This window comes from Sinohyriopsis cumingii, chromosome 19, assembly GCF_028554795.1.
Source record: "Sinohyriopsis cumingii isolate HCF-2022 chromosome 19, ASM2855479v2, whole genome shotgun sequence".
Taxonomy (NCBI): domain Eukaryota; kingdom Metazoa; phylum Mollusca; class Bivalvia; order Unionida; family Unionidae; genus Sinohyriopsis; species Sinohyriopsis cumingii.
Window position 1 is genome coordinate 35,493,858 of NC_142979.1, and position 23,694 is coordinate 35,517,551.

Below are 23,694 nucleotides of genomic sequence, written 5' to 3' on the forward strand. Positions count from 1 at the left end.
AAATCTGGTAGAATAGATAGAGAAATAGATGGATGTACAGTATGCACATAATGACAAGTGAGCTGATAATAACATAATAATTGACTAATTATTGATAACCTGTCAACTGACATGTGAAAGATTTTTACAGTTACTGGCTCATAGCCGATCCCATCAAACTTCTGATAGTAAAAGTAAGGAGACAATAAAGCTACCACGTTTTGCGACAAAAATATAACCCACGTCTCAAACTGAACACGTGAGGGACGTTGAAACTAGATTCTAAATGATTTATTCAGTTTTTCCCACAGCATTTGTTTGTTTTCCATACTATTTAAATAATCTGATACTTCATCGAAAACAGGGGTTTTGTTTACTATCCATGTGGGCTCTCCGTCGGCGTTTGAGACACACGTAGGATTTTGTCTTATTGGTACAAAAATAATTCTGCATCAAATCGGCAATAGTAACCTCTGTTGTCTACACCTACACTCCGGATTGACCGATTAGATTATGTTTTTAGGAAACGATCAATTCCGCTATCGAGATACGAAAAAACTGTAGTGAATAATTAATGCTCCCTCCCGACTACATAAGTGCTTGGATGATGCGTGAAGTGCAGCATTCCCTTGCAGACGGTGAAACCAAATCTCACAGAGGCAACAGTTTGTGTTAAAGACAAGAGACATATGGTATAAAAGTCAATTTCTCAATTTCTCTCTCTCTCTCTGTCTGTCTGTCTCTCTCTCTCTCTCTCTCTCTCTCTCTCTATATATATATATATATATATACATTCGAGATGCATGTACAACGTTGTACATAATTATAACAAAAGAATATTTTTATAATAATAATAATGATGACCCATTTTATTTGTGTTTGTATAAAATAGATCACCAAAATCCTCTAGAAATGCATTTAGTGGCCTTGTAAACATATTTTTCAAACTAATATTGAGTTGACACAAAGTATGCGTATGAAATGTATAGATAGTATTTTCAAATTCATTTTATATTGAGTTTGTGTAGTAACCGTTTCAAGTCTGACATGTTTCCTAATTTGTTGGAATTCTTAGCATACTTTCCATATCGTATTATATAAATTAGGTTGATTTGTATTCATTTAATTCCAGAAAGACATTGTACTAAATTATTATTTTGGCGTTTAACTGAATTTAAAAGAGAGAATTCAAACAATTATTTTACATTCCTGTTATATGCAGCATTACTTTTATAACTTTCTCTGCAAGTTTAACTAGTTTTAGATGCCCAAGTGCTGTTTAGTACTGTCTTTTATATTAATTTTAGATACCATGCACCAGTTGAATTACCGCTTACTGTGTTTGTGTATATCAAGTTTAGATACACAAAGATCCCTTTATTTACGGTCTACTGTTATTTAATTAATTCCATATACCCAGTAGCAACTTTTCAAGCAACTGCTGATATTTGCTATACTTTAAATATTGTATTTCTGTCTATTGAGATTATTTTATTTTTTATTGCTAAGTATTGCTTTTTTTCACAGAATAATAGTAATTGTTGAACTATTATGTTCTGGCACGGGGCGAAAGTTTTATTTTGGGCCGAAAAATTTAGCCTTGAAAGAAAAAATAAATATTTAAACCAATGAGCTAGAAACAATATATTATGATCAGAATTCGATCCATTATGACTTTATTATGAGTTCGGAATGATCAGTAAAATATCATTTTTTTATCCACATTTGTATGGAAAATATTGCAAAACTCAGTATAAGAAAGAAAACTTATTATCTTGACTGGAACAAAAGCAGAACTCCAAGACTAATTAATTTCTTTTTCTAAAGCAGAATATATATATATATATATATATATATATATATATATATATATATATATATATATATATTCCATTGTTATGTTCGGATAATAATGTTAACAATGATTTCAGTCTTGACACACTATCGAAACCTTTGATTGTGTAATATCCCCGAAATGCTCTCTCTCTCTCTCTCTCTGTATCTCTCTCTCTCTCTCTCTCTCTCTCTCTCCTGTTCACATTTATATTTTAAATCTTCCTTTAGAAAATCATGTGTCCATTATTATTCTTAATTCTTTCATTTAGAATTTTTAACACTGACAACATGCCTATTAAATCTTACAGAGAAAACATCCATGCATTTTGAATGAAGGGTTTTCATGTCGTCATTTTGAAATGTATGTACAACGAAGTACATAATTATAACCAAAGAATATTTTCTCATTTTGATAAAGATGATTCATTTCCTTTTATTCGAAACACAAGAGATCTCAAAATCATTACAGAAGCTTAACAGCAACTGAGTTACATTTTGAAGTAGGATTGATTCTTTGGTAAAGTAATGTCAGGCTTGCATTTAGCGATTCATAATAGATGGAATATGCAATAGATGGACTGGTTTCGGTTGGTTTGGTTTTATACGGCACAGCAACAATGTATACCTGCTAATGCCTAAGTGTTTGGAGTGCCGTGATATTTTAACTTTTGATACTGAAATACTTTTAAATATTTCACTCCTATCCTCAATAAAAGTGCCCTACACAATGACTGACCTTTGGTTTATCTGAAGGTGGAGTTCGAATCTACACCCTTTCGGTGGCCAGTTAGGCTAGCTAAACACTAATAAAATGCACTTTTCTGATGATGAATGGAAAACATACTTTGTTTATTATAGTACTATACTATTTATGATTTCCAAATGAAAAAAATGAGTTGATTGATAATAACAAACTAGGTTGATTTTTATAATGTTGATCAATCTTAGAACCAGTATCATTACATTAAAGGACAAAACCGATCCTTAATTTAACGTTAAATATTTTGGCATCATCTGTTTCTGTAACATATTTGCTGATATCAACGTCGAGACTATTATTGGGATGGGACATTTCCTAACGCGCTAATACGCGTTAGTTTCTTACTTTACTGTAGAACATGCTGTTTTGAGCGGCTGAAAGCTTTCAATAACGTTTCGTGTACATATTATTGTATTTGCAGCAGCATTGAATATAAAGGATACCAAATCCTATATCCCCAATAATACTGTTTCCCCCACCCCCTGAAGAAGGGCTGAGATTATTATGCCATGATGTTTTCAATGCGTCTCTTACCAATTTCATTTCCACACAGTTAATAGCCTTCTACACAGATAGTCTGACTCTTTTATATCAACTTGCCTTAATGTTTGGGTCATTGATATTATGACTGGACCTTTCATAACATATATAGATAGCCATGTCAGTTATCCGGCAATAACGCGAATCGAATAAAACGTGGCTGTTTATATCCTGGCTTTTGTGGGGGCACTCTAGACATAGTATGTACTTCTAAGAGATTGTCAGAAGTAGGGTGTAGTTTCTCGCATTTGTAACGTGCATAAGGGAGAGAATGTTTGCGTACCTTTATGTTACTTGCATATAAGTTGCCTGAACTTTCTTTGGATATTGTGCATGTATAAATGGAGCATGGTCTAAGCACACAGCTAACCAAAATGGCTGCTCCAATGAGCTCAAAAGGTCAGCTTGAATTAGTCTAAAGTAAAATTATCTTCAGCAGGAGTTAAAAAAGAGGAAACGCATTTTGCCTGACAAGACAGTACCTGCTCCTGAAATTACAATAAATCAATTAAAATACATCAAAGTTATAAAGCAAAACATGAAACTGTAGAGCGCCATCGTTTATCACTTGATATGAAAATCATACCGCTAGAGATTACTCGCTGACACATACATTAATTCATTTCTGACTCATACAATTCTGCTCTGACTAGAGAATCGGAAAATAAGAAAAACATTACAAAAGGAATCGCATTTCACACGTGTGTGTCAATTTAGGGGAATGGCGGATACCAAATACACTACTGCGTTATTCATGTGTTGAGTTTATGCAATGATTCATTTATTTATAATGCATGGATTCCCCATCTCGAAAATAGTTTTATTCATTATAATCTGTAACTAAATTTGTATGTCGATGATTTGTTCTTTATAAAACCGTAAAAAGTTGTCATATAAATTCTAATAATTATGTATCTAATTGTCAAATCCGACTCTATCATATATGTATCTTTGTATGTATGTATGTATGTATGGATGTATGGATGTATGTACGTATGTATGTATGTTCTGTGTGTGTATTTATGCATGCATGTATGTATGTATGCATGTATGTATGTATGTTTGTGTGCATGTATGTATGTATGTATGTATGTATGTAAGTATGTATGTATGTATGTATGTATGTATGTATGTGGTTAATTATCGACAATACAGAAAATATTTCAACGTAAATTCATAACGGCAAGAACAGAAGCCTTGCATGGAATCCCAGCTCGTAAAAAAAAAACATACATAACACCTTGAATATTTGCACTTGCTACTCTCTATACTGGGACCTGCAAAACGGATTAAATGACACATGCTTTATATATTACAGAGTGTCAGATTATTTAGCTGACATGATTCACGGGAGAAATGGAACAATGGCGCTAATCGCTCACTTAATAAATGAATAATAATGGAACAATGGCGCTAACCGCTCACTTAATAAATTAATAATATAACGGTAATTTCTATTTCAATTCTAAGCAGTAAAAAACAAAAATCATTTTTTTCAAAATAATTGTGTACACTAGCTTCGTTTTCCAGCTGCTTAACGTTGTCGTCATCCTCGTGCACAGTTTGACACCTTGACCAGATAACGTTAATGTCGTATAAAGACTTACAGTTGTATTTGCTTTATATATTTCCAATGTGGTGGAATTGTTTTATGTTGTTTTGTTTTACTACTTATGTTTATGTTTGCGATGCTAACCAGGATGTGCAGACTATATTATATCTTGGTCAGAGATTCAAGAGTTAAACCTCTCGTTTCGCACATTCTATTCCATGAATGGTTCATCAAACGTCACTGTGATGTTTCTTGTTTAAGATATAAAAATGAACGTATTAACATCAGACATAATACCCGCTCTTTAGAACAGAAGACTGACAATGTACATAACTGTGCATTTAGCTACCCACGATATTGATTAAAGTTTCCCATGTAACATCCATTTAAATGATACCAAGTATACTCAGGTGTTAATCTAAACAGTTCCTGTGTGTTACACAAGCTTCGTAGAACATGCTATCTTAACAATACAAAAGGCAGGATTACAAGTATGTTTTCCATTATCCTCGGAACTATGCAATGTTATATGCTTCCATTGTTTTCATCGATAATAACGCTTATTCGATGGTTAGATTGGTTATTCTTCTGTGTTTGTTTTGCTTGCTGCTGTACCTTCGAAACATTGGCGCTGTTGGAACTGAACTTGCATTACTGATTTTACGAATATTAGATGGAATGCAATCTTCTTTAGCTTCAACAATTGATCTTGGGGCAAAGCTTTCAGGACACATTCCTCATGGAGACATATAACTGGGTCATGAACAACAAATAATCGATTTATGTGTTGATGAGTTCCGGCCATCATACCGCGATACCAAATTGGCCATCTATGATGACAACCCAGCCTGGAACATGTTCATATTGTTTTTCTCGATAGATTGAAATAAATGCTGGTATGTAATAAATCAATGCCAATAAAGTAACTGGTAAGACAGTACTAGCTTTTCCACGCGTGTTTTATTTAAACTCTGTGAGATGTGAAATAGAGAGAAAAAGCAAAATGCATAAGGTATTGAAACAGATGCTATTCAAAATAAAATAAGGAATAAGAAGAAAACTAGCATGTGGAAATTAAATTTAATGCTTATTGAAATAGATCCTTCATTTGAGTAAAATTGTTGTGTAAAAATTAAAATCGACACTTTTTAATTTATCCATGTATTATTTTCTAAACGAAAAACAAGTCTGTAAAATTATCTTTCTTGACGAACCATTGTTAATGAAACACTGTACATGCACTCATTATAGCAGAATATTAAAGGTCACGCTTCAGTGAGACTTAACGAAGCCACTTTACCAACATCGTGTCAATCAAATATCATGATACATACAAATTATTGTCAGATAAATAATCCACAAATTGCAGAATTAAACAAGTACAGCTTTCTCAACACTATTGATAATTAGGTCAGATTTGTATGTCATATTCGCGTGAGCTGCACTTATCCATTCAGCATGAACTGGTTTTACTAATTGGCGTAGCCAGGTTCACTAATAGAGTGCACTGATTCCTTTTTCCGTGATGGTCTTGCTCTCATATATAGCATATATGTTGAAGAAGTGTTATTTTAATTCTTCTTTGTACTCTTTGTAACAAATGAATAATTCCAATGCCTTTCAATTTAGTTAGCATCTTCGCAGTTTTGTGACATCAGCTTCATTTGATCTTGAGTACTCAGAAGAAAGCACGGTGTAAGTGTTTGGTCCTGGCAGTTGTCTTATTTGTGCCTAAGGTGTGGAATTTGTGTTATTCTGACGACAACATGGCGTATGTATTGAGTTTGTCAGGTCTTATATATGAGCCTATGTATGTGGCAATATTGTTTTCATATTATTCATATGACCACCCGTTGGCATAGTGTTATCCTTTTGTATTTATTGTGTGCATTCTTGAGGGTAAAGCACATGCTTAAGTACCAACTATCTGTAGGGTTTGGCAAAACCACAAATGTAACTGGCAAGAAAAACGTCATTGATAAAAAACTTTGAAAGTTGAGCCACATGAAAATAAACGATACCCTAGTACCATCAACCTGTCACACAATGTACGCAGCTCTGAATCTCTAAACATTTTCTCTTTTAGCATTGTAACCAAATACATCCACATGTTAGGACAGAAATGTCGTGGTCGATATTATTTTCAGGCATTCAAATGCAACGATCGAGACAGAGAATTGATAATGGCAGATGTAATGTCATCCAGTTAATAATCATTACTATATTTATTAATAATGATTGATTGAGAGAGGTTTACAGACTTTAATGATGTATTTATTTTCATCAATGGATGTAGAAATATCGCAGATATATCAATGTAAGAACTCGTAAGTGGGACTGAAAAAAGAACGGTTTCAGTTTAGTTTATGTGGATATTCAGATCAAGAAAATTATTTTAAACGTTCAGCATTACGTGTCTTAGAGAATGTAAATAAAACAAGCACATTAATAGCACTATTGTCCAATCTGTCACTGATCACCGATGCATAGCTTTTTCTTCGGAGTCTAAAGTACCCCTCAAAGCTTGTCATTCCTGCATCCTATTAAGATTCAAAGTTATAAAATACCATGAAGAATATGAACACACTCCAGTCTGACTATAGGACATATCATTGCGAGATTATTCTCTTAGAATAAGTAACAGAAAAGGTGAAAGACAACAAGCCTTGTACAATTTAACAAATAATATTATCCCCAGAATACAAAGTCAAAATGAGAAAAAAGACAAACAACTTACGGTATTGTGAATGAAATCCCCAAATAACCCAAAATAACAGACAGAAGTCCTAGTAACTGAAAGTCCTGAACACAATTCTGTAAAAAAAACAAGAAACTATCTTAAAACTGAAGTTGATGACGTGTCTATGGTAGCTATTAAAGTGTTGATGTATCAGCAGTCTTTTCTTGAATTACAGAAATATAATTCTAGGTTTGAATTCACGGCCTGAACCTCACTATATATCTACATAGCCGCGTCTGAATCGTGTTGTGAAGCTCAAATGGAGTAAGAGAGCGTTTTTGTTTCTATGGAGAAGAAGCTACCGTTCACATAAGCGGGAAGTTCTTGTACCTATACAACTATGTTTAAACCAGAAAAATAGTTCTTTTGTTATGGTCGGAACAGAAAACATCCTGGTAGTGTACCACAGACGACAACATGACCCTTCTCTTTATGTCGATATTTGAAACCTCTTACGTTGGAAATTTTCAGAGGGAACCTCAAAAAGAACCTTCTCGCGGACAGTCTGTCCAGAGAGGTCAAGGTGGTACTAGCAGAAAGGTCTGTACATCAAGCAGTGGCTAGTTCTCTATTCGTGATGCTGGGAATAACCTTAATGGACTTGTTTACAAAGAGACTGAAAAACAACCTTCCCATTTATTTTACCGATTCCCAGATCCGAATGTCTGGACAGTGGACGCATAAAGTCTAATGTGGGGCCCAGCGTGTGTTCGTTTAAGCTTTTATGCCTAAGCCACGACTTAGTTTACTAATAATATTTTAGGAATCTAACCCGTCCCTCAACATATTTTGGATAGTTTAATTTTTAGAAAGAAATTTGTGTGTACATGCTCAATAATACAATGAATATCTCAAATCAATATAACTATTACTCCAAAACAATACGTAATAACAGTTTCAATTTAAAATCTAATGACAAAACGAATTAACTGCTTATTCTTTTGTATCCGAATAAAATAAACCATTGCATTAAAAGCAGCCACACATACAGAAGCTAATAAGTTATTTCCGAGCGATGTTTCAAAATGCAAAATGAAGGCTGTTAGATTACCTCGATGACATATATTATTTTTTTGTTCTCCTCAGAATTGACATTTAATTATCATTCTTTATAGTATGTACACACATCCTTCAAATGTTTCTGAAGATCTATTAGTTCTCTGCAATAATAGTTTTTTTCAGCATAAAGGTTAATGCTGACCTTAATATCACAAAATGAACATTATATATATATATATATATATATATATATATATATATATATATATATATATATATATATATATATATATATACATATATATATATATATATATATATATATATATATATATATATATATATATATATATATATATATATATATATATAAAGTTGCGATTTATCAAAGAATAAACATAATCAGATGCATACCCTTCAATGCTTGCAATTTCATATGCGTTGAATGTTCTCTGGACATAAGCACCAATTAATCCGTAGCGTCCGTAAACTGTTCACTTGACGTATGAATACTAAGCAGTCAAATCAATTAATCACTTTAAATAAGATAGTAAATATTATGAGGGCTACAATTATGATGTCAACATAACTTAATTATTTTTCTCCTTGTAAATACCTGAATATTATTTAAAAAAAACACTGACATTATGTCCCAATATGCGGATGTATCGGGTTACATAACAAATTTAGATAAATATTTAGGGTACTAGAACAGTGTGATCTATTTAGGAATGTGATCTTAACAAAACCTGAACAGCCTGTTGAGTCTGAGTCGTCTGAACCACCTGTGTCACAGGACTGTAAGGGTGATAAACCTTTATTAAAGCTAAACCTACAATCAAATCCATTGGCGCCTATAGCACCAAGCCCATCCACTTGTCTGTAATATGTCTGTGGCACTGTTCATGCTGGGCTTAGATATAAGGAAGTTTAATTTGGTCAACATGCGTTCCTGGTCTAAATGTAATGCACAGTTGACGTTGAAAATTTCTGATATCAAATATCCAGCATGCTGAGATTAATGTCTAGCCAACCGTGACTACCAGCAGTTAAAAATTTGACATACACATAGAGTGCAATTATCATGATAACCTTATTACAGCACCAAACTGTATGTTACACTTATAGACAAGGCTAAATATTTCCACAATATCTACAATAAAAATGTTCTGTATAAATAGTTCAGCAAATGTATATATGTCTAAAAGCTGTAGGTCTCATTGTTTTTTGTGCATTAGACGCTACCTCCCTGTTTTGTTTCTGAGGGCTGTTGTACCCTGGGTTGATTCTTTTGATGACATACGTTTTGTAAGTCCTTTCTGGTATAATAGACAATGGCTACGTTTACTTTGAAGGTCAACGGAAGAAATTCATTACAAATCAAAGAAAATTGTTTATACTTCTGTCATGGGAGATTTACTTTGAATCTAAGTGTAATAAAATCACAGGCTCTATGCCTGCACTTTGCAACTGTAAAACCAACCCGTTAGCCTTTCTAGATTACCTGCATTGCATTCACAGATTTACAAGATCGACATCCATTACAGTTTCTGGCTATATACCACATTTCTGTCCGGTTTTAAGAAGTGTTGAAAAGTCACGAAATGATAAGTGACAAATGCCATTACCGTAGAAGATACGTCATAAACTCTATATCTACCGCTCTGGCAGCATTCAATAGTAACTGGTGGTCCGGTTGAAACCCCGTTTTAACGCTTTGAGCATTGAATCCGGATGACATTCCAGGATGAATGTCAGGACGAAATGAGAACAGTGTAAAGGTCCACTTACTAACTAGTCTAGTTGGTTCAGACTGTTTAGACAAATGGTATGATTTCCTGACACTACTACAGACGAACTATGTACTTCCTTCATAACAGTAGATTATACATTTTTTTAAATCTTATCGGTTTCCAACACTCGGAATTGCGAATCCGTGTGAAATTCCAGGAAGATTGTCTAGGAAAGAGGCGAGTAATCTAGCGGTCTGCGTATACGAGATCACTTACTAGCTAGTCTAGCTGGCTTCGACATTCTGTTTTTGTTACTTGTGTTTGTTGTGCTCCTGACCGTAGGACAAACGAACCCGATTCAATTCTGCATGGCGAACGTTAGACTGTGTACCCCCCTAACGTTAGAGTAAAGGAAACAATCTTTTTCTTACCTTGTATAAATGACACGACGATATTGCAGTAACTTGAGTTCCAAAAGGCGATTGTCACTAACATTTACCAATACGTGTATGGCTGCCAAACACGTTTTGTGCTCTAGTGGCATGATGTATGCAAAATCGTCACCCGATATTCACTAGAAATATAGACCATTATCTTTTCCGTACATAGAACATTTGACTTCGTGTATGTATGTATGTATGTATGTATGTGTGTATGTATGTATGTGTATTAAACAAAATATCTAATAAACAACAGAACATGGGTGGTGCGAAACCAGCCCAAGCACTTACAAAATCTATTCTTTTTTTCAAGGACGCAATGCCCAAAACGACAATTACATAAACATAAATATAACCGAAAACAAAAATGAGTAATATACAAAGTCTACACTATGTAAGATATAGATAAGTACAATTAAATACAAAACAAAGGTTAACTGATGTTGAATGTTGTCGAGTTTTCGTGCTTCCAAGGCAGGAATGACTAACACAAAGGACCCCAATCACAATGTTCAGGAGGACAACAATGAAATGTTTGCGCTATCTTCAGCAATATTCATTTCAGATACAATATTTTCATCCACTGGATCTACTATGTTGTTGAGCCGACTCATTGGTAAAACTTGCACAAAGTTATGATCTAAAGCAATATTTCAACATTGAGTTTGTAATATTTCATAGATTAGTGACCCATGTGTTTGATAAAAAGAATGTATGTATGTATGTATGTATGTATGTATGTATGTATGTATGTTTGTATGTATGGCAGGAAAATGCGATTTTGGTAACCTGTACATTCTTAGTTACTTATGCATTGGTGAAGGGCCGGTTTGTTCATCCTTATTTAAGCCACTGGGTTTGTGTGTACGCAGCTGGCGAATCCAATAAGCTTCTTTGGTTTTCCTAAACTTCTGTGTTCCATATTGAGTTATGGCGTTCCCGGTCAGGATTACAGGAAAGTATGACCTGGAGAAGAGAAATGATTCGATATTGGGCTCCTTTCCACTTCATTGGTTAGATTATCTGATCTGTGAAGATTCGTTCTAATGTTCAATTTCTTCGTTCCCCCAAAGCATTTAGAGCTGAATACCCTGCATATAATGAGGTATATCATATTTATTTTCTTACATTTTATAGTATATTGAAAATATTAAATGTTTCATCTGTGAATGTGTTTGAAAATGTGTTTTTCTTTCTTCCTGTATTGGCACTTCTTGCATTGTTTGTTTCCACAAGGCTCCAATTTCCCATCTATTGTTTATTAGTTGGCTTTAAATTTGCTCTTTCTCTAAAATTTTTAAACATGCTAAATGCTACTACTTGTTTGTGTGGAAAGATTAATTTAATAGGTTTACACTTTTCAATGATTGAGCAATGTCTGTATACATCTAAATAAATATCTACTAGGCAAAGGTAATTTTATGACTAAAACAATAATAATATTGTAGATTTCTAATAAATGATTTATTTGTTTTACGATATCTCAACATTTTATAAATTTAAAACATCTTTCGTTGCATTTTGTGTTTTAATTATACGCGTATTTAAACTTGAACCAGTCTTAAATCATGACTTATTATAGCCACCTCACCTGGCGTAAAGATCATAATCAAGGTAAACATAAACCACTGACCACTATAAATGTGCATGAAAAGACGTGTACTTAAGTGATGGCACTGACAATCATTGCTAAATAACAGAAATAAAAACGTTTTATTTTCTTTGGTAAACGTCTATGCATTCTGGAATCTCAACTACGGTGAAAGTTTTTATTTATGCATGTTACAATCCAGCTATTGTTAATATGAAAATACCATAAGTTCTTGATTGTTCAGCTTGTTATTGTTTCTGTAACAGCCTGCAGATGAAATAAAAATAACCGATGAACTATCTCGGAACTAATTCAAGTTATGAATAATGCACTGACAAATGGGCAGCGGACAAAAGTGGTCACGTACATTGAATACTATCAGTCTCTGTATGTATTCATATTGGTCAAGTACCTTGCATAGTATCAATCTTTGTGTATGCTCATATTGGTCAATTACCTTGGGTATTATCATTTACGGTATATGGTCATATTGGTCAAGTACCCTGGATATTATAAATATTTGCTAAAGTCATATTAGTCAATTACCTTTGGTATTATCATTCACAGTATATGGTCGTATTGGTCAGGTACATTGGATAGTATCAATCTCTGTATATCAGTGGTACACCGCCTTTTTCGGCCAAGGGCCATATCGCATTTTCTAAGACCAGTCAAGGGCCGCAAACACTAATTTCTTTAATACAATTGCTGTTTAAGGGCCAGCTTGCTGTGTTGTTTTAATTTGCCCTGAGGGCTGGACAGAACACGTTCTCGGGCCGTATCGGGTTGTTCACCCATGCTGTATATGGTTATATTGTTCTTTTATCTTGTACAATATCAATCTCTGTATGTGGTCAGATTGCTCAGTATAAATGACTTTCTTCCTTCCTTTGTAGTTAACGTGACCTTTGTATGCGAAAGATCCTTGCTTTTTAAATACAACATGTATCTTTTATTATTTGCCCCTTTTTAATTTTTATCACCAATTTCAGAAAATGGAATTCAAAATAGTGTATATCCTGGGAACCATAGTTGTCATGCTCCATTTATCAGTGGCTCGCCCTTATCTCCTTGATACGCAAGAAGCAGACATTGAGCAGGTAGGATCACAGGAGAACCACATAAAACACACGCACACAAACACACGAGAGAGAGAGAGAGAGAGAGAGAGAGAGACAGAGAGAGAGAGGGAGAGAGAAAGAGAGAGAGAGAGAGAAAGAGAGAGAGAGAGAAATATAGAGAAAACTCAAAACGAAGGATTTGAAGTCCATTTATGATTTTGTCTTGAAAACGACAAATGATGAAAGGGAACGTCCCTTTATATACTTTTATACTTTTAAATATAAATGTGAGTGTTACGAGCTATTGATTTTTTGGTCGTTAAGCATAAAAAGGACGAGTCTGCCTTGGTACAATTCATTATGTTCTTTACCATAACTTTATGTCATATATTGTCGAAATATTTAGTCTTCGTATAAACACTAGGTCTGAGTAAAAGCCATGAGTCTGATGACAACCCAGATTTGGAGTAAAACACTGATTTGGAGTAAAACATTGATTTTGAATAAAACCGTGATTCTGAATAAAAGCACTAGAATCGAAGACCATACCATGCTAGGTTTGACTTTGACTTTATAAATACTTTTTCAGCTACTCAAACCCTATGATACACAAGAGAAATCCTGGGATGATATGGTAAGTTTAACTAAGGTCACATAATATGTAAGAGTCCTTGTACAAATATAATTATTGTAATGGAACTGAAGAAATAACTGCTTTCCTTTGTAAGTGTTTATCATACAGAGATATTAAAAGGATACGAGTGTATCCGTCGTATCCTAGATCTTAATTTATGGATAGTGAAGGTTTAAAGATACATCTTTGTGTAATATATGCTTTCAGGCATACGATCTGTCATTTTGTCATAGAATGGTTTTACTGCGCGAGTAAAATTACAAAGTACACTTATAATAGAAAAGAAAACTTTTTGCAACACAACGTATAGGTTTTCAACATTTTTCTTTCCATTCTTATATATGATTGAAAAAAGGAATTGCAGCGTTGTACGACAGAATCAAAATATAAATCAAATCACGAAAATTGAAAATGAAAGAATTTCCTAACAGAACATCACTTTTAATTCCAATGAAACATACGTCGTATAAAATCCATTGTCCTGAAGACCAAATTGGTAAGACATACACATACACACAAACACAACACGCATACGGTAAGGAGGATGTATTGAGGTTTATATTCAGTCAAGGTTGCTGTAGAAACATACCACGCCATCTCTCTTTATTGAGGAACTGAATATCAATGTTTTATACAGGAAGAGATAAAAACTCAAAATTAAGGGATTGCTTATTCGATACTGCGATACAGAAGTAGGCTCATTCTGTCATTTCTTTTATGGAAACCAAAACATTTTTGTTGAATACAGCATTGCAAAGATGTCATTTAAGTGAGGATTAGAGACTAGAATGTTAAACAAGGAAGTGAAGGCGATTTGTAACCGTTATCTCTTATCTCTCTCATATTCTATTATATTGTTATTTATTTTTGGACTCTATTGACATTTAATAAACTGTGAGATTTGGACAATATAACACCTATCCATATTTTCTCTGTACTTTAAACAAAAAGGTTACTGAATGGTCGGCTTGCTGTGCTTTGTACTGGCGCCTTAAATGAAACACAGCTTATTTGTGTACCTCTCTGTATAAGCATATGGCACATAGAATGATACAGTCCTTGATAATTAACATGTAAAATTTAATTGTAAATGAACTATGCAGGTATATAATAAGGCTTAATAGTGCGTCAAGACAACATTGGTTATAAGGTTGCAATCTATGTCGAATCCTAGCTCTGATCTCCATTATTCTGCGGTCTTTAATAATGGGAACAATGTTTGTGTTTTACGTTCTATGTACATGTGTGGAAATACAGTTGATGTTACAATTTTAATATTCAATGTATTTTCATTTTTTAGTTTTGATAATATGTATTAAAATGAACTATATTTCCCTGTAGTTGTAAGCAAATAGATGATGCGATTCCAACTTGCACATTTTTACCAGTGATAACTGATGATGAAGATGCCTCATATATCTTTATTCTTAGTTTTTGCGTAAAGTGCTGAGGAGTCTCTACGACGCGTTGTGTAGCTTGCCCGAGATGGCTTGGGTTCAATTCATATTATCGGATTAGCACAGCCGTTATCGTGGTGTGTTCTTGGTTTTAAAAAATGTTGAAAATAACCTACATGCCTTAGCTATGCCGCAAAACACCAAAACCAAACAAACCAAATTAATGTCTTTTTAAGTTGAGATTTTGTTTTGAACTGATATTATTCACTAGACAGAACAGCATACAAATCAGTTATATTATCATTTTGTTAAAAACCTTTATGATCTTATTTTTTTTTACATATATATACTGCAATTGGGTTAATCGAAATTTGGAATTACCTGTACCCATATAAACAATTATTGTGTGTGTTTCTTTCATTGTGAGTATCAGAACTATTTATTTATGTTTGAATGGATGTATTTAGTGTTTTATGTAGTGGATACACACACACACACACACACACACACACACACACACATATATATATATATATATATATATATATATATATATATATATATATATATATATATATATATATATATATATATATATATCTGTCTGTGTGTGTGTGTGTGCGCGTTTATTTCAAGGTTGAGATTACGGCAGCTGACAAAAGACCCTACTATTGGAACACAAATGACCTGTCAGCATTTCAAGACCCGGACCTTTACAGCACGGAAGAGGTAAGAAAACTGTTTGTATTATATATAGCACAATAGTTTTCAAAACTAAATAGCGCAAACTATAAAAAATCTTTTAGAAAGACCGCCATCAAGCCATTCCTCTTAAATATCCCTATGATGAACTATGTATGAACAAAAGACATTACATCTACAGAAAGTTTATACTTTGAAAATGAACCAGTGGAACCGTGTTATCACTATTGTCTGTTATGAGATAGCTCTACTTGGCCTGTATTTCTCATTTCGTGAGAAGCAGTTTGCAATATTTTACGCGATGCATACTTCTTTCAACTTAGTCAAAGTAAGGTGTATATTTGTTGGAACGTACTGGTAATGAAATATTATTGTGGCAAATGGGATGTCTCTTATGGCAGTAGATGAGTTTATGCTTCGTATTTCAGATACTGGAATCTGAACCATGCCCAACAAGTGAGAAATAATGTCGTTTCAGAGCTATTTTAATATGCTTTGAATCCTATTTTTGTCAAGGGAGTGCCTGAGGGACAGGATAATTTGAAACTGAAAATTTAGTTCCACCATTTATAACCTTGGTAATTCATTGCTTTTGTCAAGTGCCTAGTGCACGTATGTAAACGGGATACATTTGTATCTATTGTTTTACTCTAGTCTGTCGAAGGATGATTAGACGTACAGTGTTTTAGAACCTTAGTCTCTTGAATCCATGCTCAGTAATAGACGTAGTTCATAATTTATGTCACCAGTACAGTACTTTGTCACTTCTATCCAGTTTAGTTACACATTAACATAACAGTGTGTCAGTTTCTTTTGTTAATTCTTAAATGGGGATTTTAAAATCGTTATTTTCGTTATCATACATTCGCCTCTTTAATATACAATAATGCGTTCGTTTGTGTTATACAATTTTAAATTTATTATATCACTAGGGCGCATCTAATGCCACGCCTTTCTACAGGTTTGGTTATTTTCAGTGATGGTTCAGCACGAGCAATCGAATGAATCTCCCCAGTAGGGCAAATTTTGATGCTCTATAGTTAGTCTGTAAATTATTAAATCTGGAGTATTTACTTATAAAAATAATCAGGGTTTTCAACACATTTGTTTTAAATACTTGTCAATTTCATCACTCGCCACAGAGCGCTACGTACAAAATACCAGTAACCGGACAAAAATAGTAATCATAATACAATTGACTGAAGAAACATCAATGAGCGTGGGCCTGTATGGCTATTGCTGCATGCCATGTGACAGACAAATTTGTTGTAAGGTGTAAAGCGACAACCATTATAAAATTAACATATTAACAGTAATATATAATAACTTTATATTTAATCGGGGGCCCCGAGTGGCCGAGTGGTCTAAAGCGCTCTCCGTTACGGATCACTGCAATCTCACCTCTGTCTGCGTGGGTTCGAGTCTCGGATTCGGCTGATGTGTGTATGTGAGAAAGCTTGCCAGTAGCTTCTAGTGGGTCGGTGGTTCTTTTTGGGGTTTTCCCGTGTTCTTCCTCCACCATTAATACAGGCCGCCATGTATAGCATATCCTTTGCTGAAAAATGGCGTTAAACCCTTCAACAACTACAACAATTTATCTTTAATCTTTATTCCGGCTCCTCTTAATTTATTTGATCTTGAATAGAGGTAACATTATGGAAAATATAATTCCTGATGTTTATAAAGTTTGATTAGTTCTATTCAAGCAACAAAACTAGGGGTGCAACTTTTAATTATATATATACACTTTATTATCAGAAGTAAGCATACATTAAAGAACTCTGCGGCTGGTGTATTTCTAATTCTACATAATATGATATATTTTGTTTCATCTAAACAAATATAACATTCTTTGTAAGTAACGGACCTAAAATGTATTAATACCGATGTCACAAAACAACGTTGTAAATGTAAATGAAATGGTCTCTCCAACTTCCATACAAAAGGTACATAATTTTGATGGAGATAGTTTCATTTTAAACTATCCAATATTAGTAAAAATAATTCAGTGGAAACCTTTGTATTGAAACCTCGAAATGGCATGTTTCCCCAGTGGTAGCGATGGGAGTGAAGAACATATATTGATTTCCTATCTTAGTGAGAGCAATTCTAATTAAATATAGAATTTCAATAGGTTTCCATTTGAACTAGTATGCTTTTTCTTTTCTTACGTTAAATATATGAGATGAACTTGTAATATATTCCTGCTCCCTTATAATAGTTTATCTTTTCGTGTTGTGGTGATTCCTGTTTTCTTTGCATTTCTATTAATGTTTTTCCAAGTAGATTCGATTGTGTCAAGAACTCCATAGTACACAAAAAAAGACGTTTTACAAGTTTTGAACTCGTTGTACGCAAGGAACACACTATTTTACTCATCCATGTCATTAAAAGGAATACAGACTTTCACAACATTTATTTAGAGGGAATACATTTATTATAACAGTGACACTGATACAATTTGTTTATCGATTGTGGTGAGATAATCATGGACAAAAAGCATCGTTACAAAAAGTGTTAAACATCTGTAAAACTCTCTGGGGTCCTTTAATTTCAAAAAGAAAACTAATATCCACTCTAACCTCAAGTGTGTCTAGAAGACGTTTATATGGCGAATGGTTGAGAGCATCAATTATTTTTATGTTTATCCGCGGAATCTTATGTGCAGCTGCACTACTAAAAGACGGAACGGGTGGCATGTTCAGCCCTCCATCTTAATATTCACTTACTAGAGTATTCCGTTCAAATGCGTCATCTTTTCCACTTCGAATATGCTTTATGATTTATTTAAGCGTTTCCGGAAGTACCATAAAACAGTGAGTGAGCATAGGCAAATCTAAACATTTAATTACTTCGATATCTCCAATCATGACAGATTTTTTATTTTTTTTAAAAAAGTTACAATTGTTTCAATTTTCTATTTCCTCTGTAAGTTCTTTCAGTAGTATTGCTTTCTGTCAAATCAAGTATAGTTCAAAGAGGTGTAAAACGACCAGAACGATTCCAACTAATTGCTGTTCCTAATTATGTAGCACAACCCCGTTTTGCAACAAAACATATGTCCTGCGCTTTGTTAATGCTCACGCCCATCCCGAGCAACAGGAGAAGCTATCTAGAATAATTAAAGCAGTGTTGAGAGAAGTGTCATTGTCAGTGTTGAGAGAAGTGTCATCGTCAGTTATTAAGAGTATTGGAATATCAGCGTATTGGCTTATTATATATTCAGGATTATTAATTTCTTGTATCATTTATATCTGAATTGTCTTTAGTGCAGCACTTATACCTATACCGCTGTTATGAATATATGTGGGGAAAGGGGTTAACCATATTTGAAACAACGCTGCATAGGAAAAATCCTAGATCAGCGACGGTTATTTAGCAAAGGCGTCGCCTATCATCAGTCATGATAAAAGGTTTGAGACCATTTCAATGTGGATTCAGCAAAGATGTTTCTTTAACAGAATATTCTCCTCAATCAAAAACTTGTCGTAATTAAGAAGTGGTAAAATTGCTGAGATGACATATTCATCTGTCGTTTTAATAATTAAATTTAAAACGAGACTAGTGCAGTCACTGATATACCAACTCCTCAGAAAATCTGATCGTGTTTCACTTATTATCTTTGTAAATCCTTCTTTGTTCTACAAATATAAGGTTGTGATATGATGATGCAATATATGTGATAACTACTTGCGTATGGGTAACGGATAGAATACTGTTTTGGTTTGCATAATATAGTGCTCTAAGTCAAACAAGTCCCCGACTATTCCAGATTTGTTTGCAGATCTCAGCCATAAACTATCAAAGCCAGGTCACTTCTCATTTTATCTGCATTGAGAAGATTATCAATAGCTGTAGTCGTTAGTTATTCAACCATCAAAATAAGTTTAAATAAAATAAGTCAGTCTACCATAGTACTAACATTCTAATTACAGGTGTCTGACAACTCCTTAAATACCGTCTCTGTTCTCATACGTTTTCATTAATGACAGCATAAAAAGTGTACACCCATGACAAAAATAATAAAAAAATAAAATAATTTTTACAAAATGTTTGTTTGTTGTCGGAGAACAGATTCGTGAAGAAAACATAAAGCAACAAAGTGGGAAAGACTTGTTGTGGAGGTTCTTTAATACAACTTTAGAATCCTGAAATGAATCACTGAAGGCTATGTGACACGCTAACAAGAAAACAAGACTAAAAACAATGAAATAACTGAAATCAATGAATAAATAAAAACAAGTTAAGCACAATTTTCTGTATGTCAAGTGTTGAGAGTCGGAGGAAAGCCGGCTGCATACGCTGCCTCATACCAAACGCTCATTTCTTGACGAATGAAAGGACTTCGTTTACTAAGCGAACTATTTTAATTCAAAGATAATCCAATCTGCGCACTGCTATAGCACGATATAACTATTCCAACAGACTAAACGATATCAAGTTCTACTCTACATTGACAAGGCAAAAAATATTTATTTCTCATACGATTGATATAAAAGGATTGTATTTACTTGTAATAGATGTACCTTTCCTATGCCTACCAACCCCTGCAAATATGTGTTGAAAAGCTTGATTTATTTACAATCCAGGTAATGAAGAATTGTTTTAAAAGGTAATACATATCTGTGTACTTTAAGATAGCCGAGAAGGGCAAAATCAGAGAGAAACGCCGGATTTCCATGAGATCGACACCAGCTGGGACAGTGAAACGTAGAAAACTGTGCATTTTTTCAAGTGGGACCGGCGTGGTCATTATCCCATTGGTTTCTTGTAAAATATGATTTGTATGTCTTGTAATTTCTTTTTAGGCTGGCGAACGAATGAAGTTTTACATATATTGGACGCAAAGTGACATTTTATTAATTTACATTTCAACCTCATAAGTGTTTTCTTTATAGACGCTTTCTATCTTTAAAATTATAATGATTTTATTTTATATTCACGTGTGTTGTGTTTTATTGACGTTATAGAATAGCATTGTCAGTTCTTGATAACTACATTTATCACATAAATATGTATGATAAATATGGTGCTTGTTTTTAGAATTGTTTGTCTTTCCATTTCCGTTAGCAGTTGAATGAATCAATATGTGCAGCGGGTTGATTGAACATAGCCTCTTCTCATCATATCAGGTCGACATTTACTTGACTGAGCAGAAAGTGACTGCATATCTAGTGACTTCTATTGTGAATACCGCATACATTAAGCAAATAATGGTTATATTAATGTGGGAAGTCGTATCAGCTGCAGAATTGTCAATACTAAGACAAGTCGAGTTAAGATACCATTGTGGCGTCTGATACTGTTACTTTTCCTTAGATTTGAAATCATCAAAGTTTTAATACCATGAACCGATTTAGGGGCAAAGTACAGAAGTTCTGTAGTACATTACAGTTGCTAGATACATCAACAAATGCTGGAACAAGGTTTTAATTAATGAAATCCAACCTCTTTGTGGATACATTTCAAAACGCAGAAATAAAATGCAACATCTATAATTTGCTCAGACTCATTCGTTCTTAACCGTCTTATTTAGTTAGAACATTTTTAATCAACGGTTCTGAAAATTGTTCTAATGGACTAATTTATTTATCTGTGCTGCATAGAGGTAGCTATTAATAATTGATCTACTAAATCACAATGATCTTTCTGTTAGACTATATAAGTGCAATGTTACAACTCAATGGTTCTAAACTAAGTGAAGAAAGAAGCAAAACCACCATGTTTCGTAAAACTTAATAAACAGTTTAGCTATTAAACTAATAAACGAAAATGTAAGAGAAACTTTTAAAGTAGAATGAAGTGAATCCAAAATACACCTGATAAAGTTCTACAAAACACCAAAAAGAATGAAGACCTCAGAATAATTGTCATTGCCGGAAATATACAGGTCCGCAAATAATTGTAGTAGGCAATAACTCCTTTGAATCATTCCCTATCGTTGAAGAATACTATTATTGTAAAATTTATATCAGTTCACTTTATTTCCACTGAATAGTCCAAACAGACGTTTTCCTCTCGGATCATATCCACGTAAAACACAGAGTATGTCTGCAGACTTAATATTGAAAAGGACGACGAGACATGAGAATGACTTCAAAGTAGGAATGAAATCTAATTGATCCGTCTCTCATTGCATACACTTCCTTTTACGATTATAATTTACAACATATTCTCACATGCCATATCATACTACTGATTTTAATGTTTCATATACCTAGTCATTTGACCTAACTCATCCAATACGAATTAATTTAATTCTTCTACAATCGTCCTAAACGATCTGTCCAATGGGAAAAGACCTAATCTCGCGAACATGCCTACTAATACTTCTACTATTAATGACCGTCAAGACGATGGTACGATATATCTATATTAATTGTTAGTGAATTAAAACATTCCCTTGGAAACGGTGTACAAGCTTTCACGTTAAACTAATTAAGGACCAGAAGCTCTCATTTTGTGGTCATGTATTATTAAGGGGAAGACTGAAACTTCATTATTTAAAATTCCAATTCTTTTCCTACGATAATGTTGATTGCAAGACCATCGTATGAATTAATACATTGATTAGGGCAATAGAAGTCTTGGACAAATTCTTAGTAAGGTTTGTCTAAATACCTAAATTATGATAGAGAGATCGCCTAGTAGTCCTACACTTATGTTAGTACAAAGTGTTCGACGGTCGTTTTCAAAGAATTGCAAAAACTAATGTTTTTCCAATTTGCGTATTGTACAGAAAATAGTGAATATTTTAACAAATATACCATGGTAAATGGCTGATAACTGACTATCCAATAAAATAGCATTCTTTATGTTAAATAAAATGTATATAATTATTTTTACTTAAATATTTTCTTTATAATCATTCTTTCGAAAAGATTGTATCTTCTTATCAGTATTGTTATTATTACTATCATTTCACTGTTTTTATGGAAATAAACGCTCTAACGATTGTGTTTTGTTTTGCATTTATGTAACAGTGCTATTAATATCTTATCTTTCCTCCAGTATTACACGTAGTAGTTTGTGAGTCTTTAGTTGATTATCATGTGTTTTACAATCAAGAAACACAATCATTTGTTCGTGTATTTGATCCATTCACCATGCCTAGAAGAGACGGATATTGCTTTTTTCTTTAAAATCATTAAACATAGCGTGAAGTTTAAACACCATCAGTTTGGTATATGCCTTTCCGTTTTTTGAAATTTGACCCTGAAGTGGACTAGCTAATCTGTATTCGTCATGCTAAAACTTTTTTGCTTATTCATGTCTATATATAGATAAACAAATACTTTAAATAAAGACAATAAAGTAGATTTGTTCAAAAGAAGTTTATTCCTTTGCACCCCTGTATACTATTCTTGAACTCTGTTATCCTTTAAACAACTGATCTTACTTGGGCCATCACATTCCTATTATTGAAAATAGCTGATAACTGCTATGGAAAAACACAATTGTTGACTCATATTTGGATAAATATAAGTGAATTTCAAAACATGTTTTGCTGTTTTGCACCAAACAGAAATGAGAATAAAGCGTAATCCTCGTCAGATATTTAATAGCCATTTAACGAGGCTATTTCATTAATTGAACAAAAAATAATGAAGGGTCGATCACCCACGCATGTGGGATGTCAGAGATTGCGAGGGCATCCTATGCAACATACAAGGGGGAATTATTTTTTAATACCCAAACGTCATTTTATTATTTATTTGAAACATACATAT

General features: G+C 33.5%; 1 protein-coding gene across 1 annotated transcript; it reads left to right on the forward strand.

Moving 5' to 3' along the window:
* Positions 1 to 557: 557 nt before the first annotated feature.
* LOC149775438 (uncharacterized) lies at positions 558 to 22,919 on the forward strand. The gene is made up of 5 exons (XM_089943569.1): positions 558 to 671; positions 13,163 to 13,270; positions 13,821 to 13,865; positions 15,899 to 15,991; positions 20,602 to 22,919. The coding sequence occupies exons 1-5, from the start codon at positions 669 to 671 to the stop codon at positions 20,743 to 20,745; spliced, it is 393 nt and encodes a 130-aa protein (XP_089799695.1). The 5' UTR covers positions 558 to 668; the 3' UTR covers positions 20,746 to 22,919.
* Positions 22,920 to 23,694: the final 775 nt, after the last annotated feature.

What these genes read in the sequence shown, in the direction of transcription:
- LOC149775438 (XM_089943569.1), top strand. An exon ending in AGAAATCCTGGGATGATATG is followed by an intron (nt 13,866 to 15,898) that starts GTAAGTTTAACT and finishes GTTTATTTCAAG; the next exon opens with GTTGAGATTACGGCAGCTGA. An exon ending in ACCTTTACAGCACGGAAGAG is followed by an intron (nt 15,992 to 20,601) that starts GTAAGAAAACTG and finishes GTGTACTTTAAG; the next exon opens with ATAGCCGAGAAGGGCAAAAT.